Below are 11,756 nucleotides of genomic sequence, written 5' to 3'. Positions count from 1 at the left end.
ACATAAAAGTAATAAATATCTTTCTAAGTTGACAATGTGTTTGACCCTTAAGCAGTTTGGTCATGAATAAAAAAGTAACTGGCCTGTATAGAACCATAGAATGCTTCAGAATGTAATACAGTCATTGGGAGGGTGTCATTTGAATAGCTCAGGAGAGCTTTATAATGCCCATTATGAACCATATGCCTACACATCGAGGTCCTAAATCCGTACTTGCTCTTCACTGTCAGATTCATCTGGAGAACTGGGTGTGGGGAGTTCATCAAAAGCAATATGTGCACCTTCTCGTGTCTGCCCAAAACATGTAGCAATCACATCTATTGCAAGATTAACTGTTGCGTTCACTTCCTCCTGTGAATCTCCAAGCAATGGATTTACTTCTACGATGTCCATAACAGAAAGTAGGCCTGAGGAAAGTATATTTAAAATCATAATTTTCACTAAAAAAATTGTCAGTCCTACATATAGTTATTTGCATCCTGTGTGAAATCAACCTTTCTAGTTATCTATTGACAAACTCTGGCAATTTTTCCAAATCACTCTATTCAACTTAAGCTTGCATTGCCTCTTAATGGCAATGCAATACAACTTAATGCCCACTTAGAGCGGTTTACAAAGTATGTTGTTATTATCCCCACAACAAAACACCCTGTGAGGTGGGTGGACACCCTGTGAGGTGGGTGGGGCTGAGAGAGCTAGAAACTGTGACTAGCCCAAGGTCACCCAGCTGGCTTCAAGTGGAGGAGTGGGGAATCAAACCCGGCTCTCCAGATTAGAGTCCTGCGCTCTTAACCATTACACCAACCAAACTGGCCATGTCTAGTCTAACATTTCTTTTGAATCTCCTTCTTTGAGGAAAAAAAACCATACATAGGGGTGTGTGATTCAGGATTCTGATTTGGAATAAACACCCGAATCAGGCCCGAGATGTAAAGATTTGGGATTTCTGATTCAGCCCCAGCATTGTAGGCCCAATTCGGATCACTTCAGGAAAGGGTCAAGCTGGAGCACAGAAATGGGTGTGTCCCGCAGGACTTACTTCAGCTGACAGGCAGGACTTCCCCACCTGTCAGCTGAAGCAAGTTTAAAATACCCCTTTCCATGTCGCTTGCTTGTGGCATGGGGTAAGCCGTGGGGCAGCTTTTCGGTGTGCTCCAAATCTTTACGGAGCATACCAAAGCAAGTCAATAAGCGATTTCACCGCTTCGGAAATTGCTTATTTCCAACTCTTTTCCCCTGCTTCTGAAATTCCGTAGCAGGAAATCCCCTACGCATACATATGGACCTAAAATAATACTTTTGCAAGGTAACTGCCAGGTATCCATATACTTTTTTTTCATCTCATGCCATCTTAAAGTAAGTTATGCTTGGCTTCTTACCTGTATTATGTATTTCCTCTGAAATGTACATGCCTTCACGATATGTTAAGCCACCCATGACAGGAGTCCCTGTTGCTGGAGCCAATGATGGATCAAATGCATCAATGTCAACACTCAAATGGATTGGCCTTTGCCCTCTGCAGGAAGAGAATCAAAGTTTATTCTGTATGTCTGGCCCATGGCAATAAGCAGACTGTTCTTCATGAGAACAAAGGACTATGCAATAGGATATGACACATATTTAATATGTTAACGTGACCAAGTCAAGGTTTTTTTTTTCTCTCGTCTGAGCTTTCTTGCCATGTGTGTGTCAAATGCATTACCTTCCCAAAAGGTGCTCAAGTGTTCTTTCCATCACTTTCTGGATCCCAAAACGATCGATATCCCGCATTGAAAAATACTGGATGTCATAGTTCTTCAAAATATAGCTGTTTAAAGAAACGATTCAATGTTGTCATTGCATAATATTTATGTGGCCTTTTAAAAAGCCTATGAATGCAGCAGTAAGCCAAACGCTTGTGAAAGAAAGTATAATATGAGAGCTCTCCAAACCCAGCTATCTTGCACTTACTGTTCAGCAGGATCTACATCTCTCAGGCCAATGTAGACTATATCTGATCGTGAAAGGCAGGGCTTCAGCCAGGAAAATCCAGGAAGTACTGGCACCTATGGACAAAGAGAACAGGGCCGTCAAAGAGCTACATGGAAAAAAACCCACATGTTTTACAGCTGGCTTGTAATATGAAAAGAAAAATTAAATGCATGATCATGTAACTATCTTCCCCCAGGAGTAACATACACAAGACAGACATCTTACTTAAGTCCAAACCAAGGAAGGCTCAAGAGTACAAATAACTTGGTAACTGCAGATACATGCCTTCACGAGCTACCGACCTTAAGTACCTAATCAATACCTCCTTCAGCGCCCACTCCTTCTAAGCCCATTTAGAAGATATTTCAAATATGTATGTTTCAACTTTATACTATTTTTCAAATTTGTGGCTATCATACCCTATTGTATGTTTTCACTGAATGACCCAACTGTTGATCATGTTGTATTTTTGCAGTGAATGTCCTAGCTATTGATTATATTGTATTCACTTGCAGTATATAATCTGCCTTGGATCTCAGTGAGAAAGGCAGACTATAAACAAATAACAACATTAATAATAATCAGTCATTTCTCATGGACAGTAGTACATCAGTTACAGTAGAACCTGGTTTTAAGTTAGTCTGAAAGCATGTTAATGTTTGTATTAGGAGAAATGTATGAGAAATAGTGATGATCTCCCACATTAGGAAGCCATGATTGAGTGTAGTTTTGTGGAATGTGTATGATTTTTAGCATTCATTCTGCTTGATTCACACAAACCCTTATTTAGATTTAAGTTTTCCAAAAGGTTTGTTGTTGCAGTGATGCTTAACACAGTATTGTAATCTGATGAATGTTAATACAAGTTGCAGTGCAACCCTATGCAGGATTACAAAGGAGTAATTTCCACTATATTCAGTGGGCCTTACTCCCATGTAGGTGTTCATGGCTGGTAAAGGTAAAGCCAGCCGCCATTTAAAGTGTCCCCACATTGTGCAGCAGTCTTAGTATTGCTTTGAGGACAAGCTAGGGAAGGACTCAGGAAGTGAATGATGCTGCTATTATATGAGCATCTGGGGCAGGCACAGGCAAAGATTGTTTATTAAACAGAAGGCATGTTCATGCATAATCCCGCTTCCAGTAAGGGAAACTGACTGCAAAAATAGCTTCAGATTAAGTCAAGCCAAAGTCAGTGAACTTTTAGCCGGTGTCTGCTACTGATTAACAATTGGTAGCCTACTTGCTAAGAGGAAAGTTGTCAAACTCATATTCTGCTATCTGGAAAGCATGCTATAATAAAGCTGGCCAAACCATTGGTCTAACATTAAGATTACACAAAGCCACACAATTTGCAAGCATGTTAGCAAAGAACAAGTAGTAAAAGCATATGCATCTGTTTTTCTGTTAGCAACAGTCAGACTAAACAATGGAAAGAAGAACATGAAAACAAATTACTCTGCTTTACAGCAGGCAAATCCCCTTTTACCTTATCTTGAAGTTCTCTTAAGAGGAATGAGACTGGCTGTCCATGGAGGTTTCCAGACATAGTTGTGAGCGGCGTATTAATATCAGCATGTGCATCAACCCAGACCACACCAAGGTCAGGGTACTGCCTTGAATGGCCACTAACGGAACCGAGTGCTAAACTGAAAAAATACAACAAATACCAGTTTTGTGAGCAATGTGCCTGCCAAGTAACTTAGTTAACACAGACTTTTACAAACTTACTGGAAGGTCAATCAAAGGACAATTAAATAGTTTGGCCCTTGATGCTGTGCTAGATCCATCATCTCCATTATCAGTGACTGTTGCTTGACAGCTTCCAGAACTTAATATAAAGGTTGGATTATATACAAAATAATGAATAATAGATGAAACAGCCAACTGAAAACTTCCTTTAGTCCTCAGAAGAATACAATATACTGCTTCCTGTGCCTGCCTCTTCTAGGCACAGGTATACATACACTTTTTTATGACGTCCTGAGAGCAAAAATAAAATCTACACCCAAGTAATAACGGAACAGATTACATTAAATCAGAAGAACAGCTACTCACATAGCAATACCCATCATGTCTACAACATCTGTTCATCACTCAGCAGTGCTCAAGATGGTAAATATCTGTTCAAGGAATGAAGCTGCCAAAAGCCAGGAGTGGGCAGATTGTGAGGGAGCAGGGTGACTAAGGTTTCTTGTTTGTTTTAGCATCTGAAGAATTCTGGCATTATATTGGAATGAGTTTTAATAGGAAAGGAAGATGTGCAGTAACGTAATCTCATGAGCTCTTTCACACCCCTGTGAATGTCCATGACATTATTTTACATCCAACCTTTCGAAACCAAATCTTGTTACAGATTTATCATATGACTATTTCTAGATCTAAAAAAGCATCAGCAACAGACTACTAGAATAGCAGCTTTGTTTTAGGGACTAAGAAACATTGCTTCAACAGAACAATACAAACAGAATTAGCATCAACTAAAATTCATATTTTGGGCTCATGAATAAATGACACGCAAAATTCATTTATTGGCACGTCACAATTTTTATGCTTAGAAGATTAAGTGAAGGGTGCTGAAATGTCTTATATGAACACCAAAAAGTATTAGAGCAAAAAAAAAAAAAATTGGGGAGCGGGGGAGACCACTGAAGAAAAATTATAAAATATGTACTGTTTTACAATTAGTGAAATTTTGTTAAAGACAAGGTGGGCATGCTGTAAATGTATACAGCTCTTAAATCCAAGATGCATTTCTGCACCGAGAAGATGTGAAAAAGTAGAAAAACGTGCTTCAATTTATGCAAACCTCAAGTTCTAAAGAGCTGCATGAGGATCAAATTGAAGAAGACTCAGAAAAAGTTTCAGAAAATTATTCTGATTAGAGGCTTGAAGTGCAAATACTTTTAAGTTTTAAATGTAACTAATTTTGTACATAATTAAAATGCTATAATGTGTATTCTGATATTGAACTATTCAGTAGTGTGTTCTAATGTTATGAAGATTAACTGCATATCAAAATATGCTCTTAGTTTTATTGTGTGTGGCCCCTTTCTGACCAAATAATATATTTTATGTTATTTACCACAAAGGTTGTATTTTCTGTTTAACTTCTTTCCCTCCCTACTCTTCAGATAGCAAAAATTAAGATAGAGCCAGTTTGGTGTAGTGGTTAAGAGTAACAGGACTCTAATCTGAAGAACCAGGTGTGATTCCCCACTCCTCTACTTGAAGCCAGCTAGGTGACCTTGGGCTAGTCACAGCTTCTTGGAGCTCCCTCAGCCCCACCTACCTCACAGGGTGATTGTTGTTTTGGGGATAAGGATAACACACTTTGTAAACTGCTCTGAGTGGATGTTAAGTCGTCCTGAAGGGTGATTCAATATATTCAATATAAATTGAATGTCATTATTATTAACTATTATTATGAAGATACATGTGGCTAAGGAGGCATAAGATGCATCACCTTGCAGTTTAGTTATTGATTATATTTGCAGCTTTGCTTGTAGAAAACTAAGGCATTTATAACTTTTAAATTCCATAAATATGGCAAATATTGCAATTCTGTATGCTAAGTAAGTTATAAAGGATGCATTTTATGTTGTTAGTAATAAAATTAATTTAGGTTTGATAGGCCAGTAAGTAATGCATATATCTCAGTTCCAAATTTTCACTGTTTTCTGGGGGAAATCCTCCCCCACCCCAGCTTCAAAATGTCCAGAAATTTTTCTCTAAGCTCACCTATGATCACCTCCAAGGGTTACACAGGTGTGCCCAGCAGCCACAGCCTCATGCACAGTGTCAGCCAGAACTTGGCTAGCTGATCCTACAGAGCGTGGGTATTTGATTATGTTGTTGTAGAGCTCATCACTGGGCACTTGCGTGAAACTGAGGTCTCCAAAATCATATACTTGGCAACCTGAGAACAGAGAAATAAAACTGGTTTACATATAAGAACAAAGCCCAGCCTTTAGTCAATGCAGCTATTCACAGTACACCTTTATATCCATCTTGTGCATCCCACTGAATCAATCTGACCTCTAGCCCTTACATATATCCTGTTCTTGTGCCATGGCATTTCCAAACAGAGATGACTGCACCCCACACAGTCCCAGCAATCAAAGACTTGCAACTCCATTCTCAGTAGTTCATCAGAGGGTCATGAGCCCTAAAGTTTTTGTTACTTAGAGTATTATTAACAACTTTGCAACTCCATGGTTGCTTCTTATGACTGCCTACCCATTTTAAAAAGCAGTAATTCCTGGGACAAAATAAGAGAAGTCACCAGTGCATGGTCCTGGATTTTTTTCAAGACTTAATTAGAGGGAAGAAATCATGTTACTGTCCTGAAAACCTCCTAAATAGGTCTAAATCCCAGCTGATTTCTCAACAGTGCAGTATTTTCAATTGTTTCAATCTCCTGTATAGGAACAGGGATGTCAATACGTAGGTATTTCTATCCTGCTTTTCTACCCATCGGGGACCCAAAGCAGCTCATAACATTGTTCTTCATTTTATCCTCACAAAAACAGACATGTTAAGAAGCTGAAGAACAGTGACTGACTTAAGTTCATTCAGTAAGTTTCCAACGCAGAGTGGGGATTCAAACCTGAGACTTCCATATACGCTGCACTGGTTTTCTATATATTACAGTCAACAGTGCCTCTATTGTAATCTTTATGTAAGTACAAAAGGAAGAACAACAATACAGATTCACCAGAGTTAAAGATTAAGCTTGTTCCTTAAACTCAATATATTTTCAGGCTCAGCTCTCTTCCAGTTAATCCAAAGGGATATTGCAATAAAATCCAGGTCATCAAACATGGATAGCTCTCCAAAATCAATCAGCAGACTTTTAAACTGCAATGTTGCATCATAGCTTGTTGCAACAGCAGTGTTCTGTCAGAATATGTACATTAATATTAGAGTCACAGTGCTTATGTTTTAGGACATTCTGACATCAGATACCCTTCTGATATTGTGGCTGGACCAAAAATTCTGGCTGGAGAAATTGAAAGTATATTTATAAAGTCAGATGTTGATATCAATTTATACTTTTCAATTTCATTTACCTCTTTGCAGTTGCCCACTTTCCTTTTTGCAATTCCTAGTAAGCTGAAAACTAGAAAAACACTCTGTTCCCATCAGCATAATTTATTTGCCACTATTGTCAGAACTCAGAGCTTGTTCTTCAGCAGCCACCATATCATTCTTTAAGTGAATAAGGCTCCACAGGGTCTCAGGCTCTTTCCCATTAAGTATTGCCTTATACTTTTAACTGGAGATGCTGAGGGTCGAACCTGAGACCGTCTGCATGTGAAGCAGAGGAACTTCCACTGAGCCACAGCCACTCCCTGAGCCACTTGCTTCATGGTGTGGTTTTTCTACCACTACCATGCACTTCAGGGGAAAGATTCTTAAACTGATACAAACTATTAATGTAGCTTCATTTGGTAACTCATCCAGTAAATTTGATTTAAGTAAATTTTGGTTTGTCTGGATTATGTCTGGAGGTAAACTAAGTGACTTGTAATATGTTAGAATTTTTTGTCTGACTAGTGTTAACAGTCAGAAACTAGTTTGCTATAACACACTACTAGCGCAATTACAGCCCTGGTGATTTATAGTTGCACATTGTTGGCACAACGTAAACAAAGCTCAAAAGAGAAGTCAATGATTAATGGGACAGAATCCATAGTCTTTCTCTGGAGTAATTGAAGTTAAATCATCAATTGGTTTGCAAAAAAAATCCAAAATTGTAACAGAAGAATGCTTCTCTTCATTTAATAAGATCAAATTTATTGTATTTCTTAGGTGGCCATCCAGTTTTCTGGATGGGAGAGCATAGGAAGCCCCATGCAAAAGGAGGGTTTCCCACCATTGGAGGGTTTCCCACCATTGCTTTGTTTCAACAATGCTACAAAATTAGGTACTCCCATGTCTTTCAGTGGGTTCTTGATTTAGATGCATATATACCACCTACAGAACATTAATGTCATAAGGCAGAGACTATTTTGTTATTAACAGTTAACAGTATTAATTACAACCACACATCATATTAACTTCCTCATCCCAATTATCGTTCTCTGGTAGAAAAGGGGGAGAGAGCAATTTTGCCCTCTTGGCCTCCCTAGTGCAGCCTCCTGATCTGCATGGCATTTCCCCAAGGGCTGGAAAGGACTGAGGAGAGGAGCATCCATGATCCTTGCATTCAGAGATCACTGGATCCAGAACATTATAATAATCCAGATGCTACCACCACCTATAATTTATATCAGAGATTTAAGCAGCAGAGCACAAAAATAGGAGCAATCCTAAACAGAGTTGCGCCCTTCTAAACCCACTGAAGTTAATGTTCTTAGAAAGGTGTGACTCTGTTTAAGATTATACTGATAATAACCAATTCAAATGATATAAACCAGGCTACAACCAGGATGGTGCCAGTGGATGCACTACCCTACCTAATGATTGACTTGCTCAATCTAAGATTTTTAAAAAGGACTTTTCATTTGTGACATGACCGTTTTCATTTAAATAATGGGAATTTCCTTGTATAAAGGGTATAACTGTAATTTTTAAAAAGTGGCTGGTGCTTCCCCCCTCCCCAACAAATGACAATGCTCTAAACTTCCATCTGATGATTTTGCCAAGCTATACCTCTCCTTGGCTTAGAGACATCTTTCAAGATCACTATTAGACATGGGCACAAACTGGGGGGAAAAACCCAAACAGGCTGTTCGGTGTTCGTTCCTGACAACAAACACAAACAGCCGACCGGACCCGAACATGTCCCATTCCCAAATGTGTTTGGTGTTTGTCAGCGCCAGGGCAGCCCCCTTAGCACTTAGAGAGCCCATATTCACAGGGAATGTGCAGCAGGCTCTTCTTCAGCCACTACCCAAGTTTGGTCAAGACTGCAGTATGGATCTCGGGAGTTATACATTCCCAGAGGGAGAGGGTAGAGCCCTAGCCCAACCCTCCCAGAGACCTGAACAGATCAGGCACTAGTAATCAGGGTGAGCCCTCAGCTGAGGTGCCCATTGAGCTTGGCCCCAGGGCTTGGCAGCAGCCCTGGAACCAGAGGGGATAGCTTCCTATCCCACCCACCATACACAGAAAAAAGCCCAGCTCCAATGCACTCTCCCAGTCTCTCCTCCCAAACACTATTAAGAGCTCTGTCCCACTCCACTGCTTGCTGAAAGTGAAACCAGAACTGGGAGTGCAGTGCCCTTTTATAAGCTGAGGATTCATGGAGAAATGCAGGAGGCCTGTGGTTGGCAGTCAGAACTGCCTAACAGGGTTTGCAGGGATGAGATTAGAGTTCCCATGGCCACAGAACCCCCTCCTCCCTCCCCCCTGGCGTCTGCTCCCACGTTACCAATTGTTACCGATTTGCAGCTCCACGCCTGGAAGGAAGACCTGCCCATCAAGATAAGTTGGGCTTTGATTGGGGTGTCTGGGGCGACAGAGGGAGTGCAGACAGAGTTCAGGCACTCCCCCTGTCTGTTGCCGAGGCAACTGATTGAAGGCGCCTGCGTGTCTAGCCTCCCAAACGGCAGCTGAGCGAATTGAACAAGGCTTGCACCAACCACCTCTTCGGCAGGAGTGGCGCATCCCGAACAGCCCGTTCGTGGGGTTTTTTTGTTCGTAATGCTGTTCGTGCCCATGTCTAATCTCTATCAACCTTACGTGTCAGTCATCTTGAAACAAATCCCACTTTAAAAACTATGACTGAGCATACCAGGTGCTTAAAGAAGTTATTTATTTAAGAAAGATGTTCCTTATTAGCAAGTAAAATAAAAAGTTTCTCAACTCTTCTGGTTCAACTTGTAGATTTCTAACACTAATAATTCTTAAACAGTGTTTGGAAAGAGGTTTAATGCAGGTATCTATGGGTTAAGAGGAAATCACTGATTCTTGATTCATTTCATTATGGGCTTCTGAGTATCTCTTTGCTTAGGATCACATTGCCAGTCATGAATTTTCTGCACAATATAAAGTTTGGTCCCATATATTCAAGCAAGTTATAACGTAAACTTAAGCTCTGTGTGATTCATGAGTAAAATATGTGTAAGGTGAGGTCAAATGCTGAATCATGTATAAGGAATCAGTTTGGTTAAAATTATGGCAACACTGCTGAAGACATCTCTCTGTAGTGGTCAGACGTTTTCAGTGGGAGAAAGAACTGAATAACTAGCTAAAATATTAGTATAAAATTTTATTCTATGGTCATTTGTTTTTTTACTTCATTTATACCATGCCTTTCTCCCCACTGGGAACCCAAAGTGGCTTACATTGTTTTCTTCTCCTCCACTTTTATCCCCATAACAAGCCTCTGAAGTAGGTTAGGCTGAGTGTGTGACTGGTCATGGCAAAGTGGCCGTGACCTTGGCCTCCCAGATCCTAGCTTGGCACTTTAACTGCTATATCAAATTAGCTTGGCTCTCTATTAGGTCATCTACATGGCAATCAAAATAGACTGCTAACATTGGACACATGGGTGTTCCACAGTGGAAGCACTGCAATGGAAAATGTAACAGTCCCAGGCTTGTCTGTTGCGTAGAGTGGAAATCTAGCATATATGCCTCTGCCCTTTTTTCAGCAAAGATTCCCAGAAGAGTCAGAGTTGCCAAAGGAAAGACACTGCCCTGTGGCTATGCAAGACTTACATCACCCACCTTTGCCCAACAGAGAAATTCTGGAGAAGAAAAAAGAAGGAGGTGCCTCTAGGGCCCATCTCAGAGGGCAGCAGCTTCCTCTTTCTTCCGGGCTGGTCACTCATGTGGCACACAAAGGGCTTGTGATGAATCCGAGGGGAAGGGGGATGCGCCCGGAAAGGCCACCAAGAAAGAGGTGCGCTCAGCGCAGCCGCGGCCAGGCAATTCGCTGCCCGAGACGCCAGTTTCTGAACACCGCCCTGACTTACCCAACCCGGAGAGCTTTTCCACCAGCCCCGCGTTCCTGAGGGCGGAAGGACCGTGATCGACCCCCTTTCTTTTCTGGGAAGCAAAAGAGGGGTGATTAGTGGGGGCGGCGCGCGCGCGCGGAAACGGGGGGCCTGGCGAGAGAGAAGGGCGCCGGGGCCACGCCCTGCAGTCGCCTGGAAATTTCCACTCTCGGATTCTCGCCTGCCCCCTCTACAGCCCCTTCTTGTTCCTCGGCGCCTCGGAAACGGCCCCGAGGCCCCACCGCCCCCGACCAGGCAGAGCTGGGGCTACGGAGCTCCCCGGGCCAGGCTCCCCACGAGGACCCCCTCCCAGCCCCAGGAGCGCTTCTTCGGGCTTTTGCTCCAGACCGGGAAGCCTCCCAGGAGCGCCGAGGGGTCTTCGCCCCTTCGCCCGCCCGGCGAAGCGAGACGTTGCTAACTCACCTGCCCCCTGGAGAAGGGCGCTCCGACGAGGGCCACCGAGTGCGCCGGCCGCCTTGGGAGCTGCACAGAGGAGACGGCTTGCTTCCTGAAGAGCCGGGCGACGCTGCTGCGGAGGGACATGGTGATGACGCTGCCGGAGGAAGAATGGAAGCTCGCCGCACTGCGCCCTCCACCAGCCCCAGGCCGCTCTTATAAGCCTCAAGCCGGCACCGCAGCCGCCTGGCCCGCCACGCCCCCCGCCGCCGGCCGGGGCCCCGCCTCCGCCACGCCCCCTGCCCCGCCGCCGGAGTCCTCGCGCGGCCAATGGCCACACAGGTCTTTGGAGGAGTGCCTCTGAACCCGCCCGCGCTCTCCGCGCCAAGGAGGGCCGTGGCGGGGTGGGCCTCCCTTTGTCTGCCACCCTCCCAACCCCCCTCCT

At 42.9% G+C, this 11,756-nt stretch overlaps 1 protein-coding gene across 1 annotated transcript; it reads right to left on the bottom strand.

Annotated features, from left to right (window-relative positions):
• Positions 1–2: 2 nt before the first annotated feature.
• ARG2 (arginase 2) lies at positions 3–11,478 on the bottom strand. The gene is made up of 8 exons (XM_054972374.1): positions 11,339–11,478; positions 10,895–10,967; positions 5,710–5,887; positions 3,458–3,617; positions 1,951–2,045; positions 1,703–1,807; positions 1,380–1,516; positions 3–407 (listed from the first exon to the last, which is right to left on the bottom strand). Exons 1-8 carry the CDS (start codon positions 11,456–11,458, stop codon positions 202–204), a joined length of 1,074 nt encoding a protein of 357 aa, XP_054828349.1. The 5' UTR covers positions 11,459–11,478; the 3' UTR covers positions 3–201.
• Between the last annotated feature and the right edge of the window lie 278 nt (positions 11,479–11,756).

The sequence above is a fragment of the Eublepharis macularius genome, chromosome 2 (assembly GCF_028583425.1).
Source record: "Eublepharis macularius isolate TG4126 chromosome 2, MPM_Emac_v1.0, whole genome shotgun sequence".
Lineage (NCBI taxonomy): Eukaryota > Metazoa > Chordata > Lepidosauria > Squamata > Eublepharidae > Eublepharis > Eublepharis macularius.
This window is presented reverse-complemented; position numbering and strand designations above follow the sequence as displayed.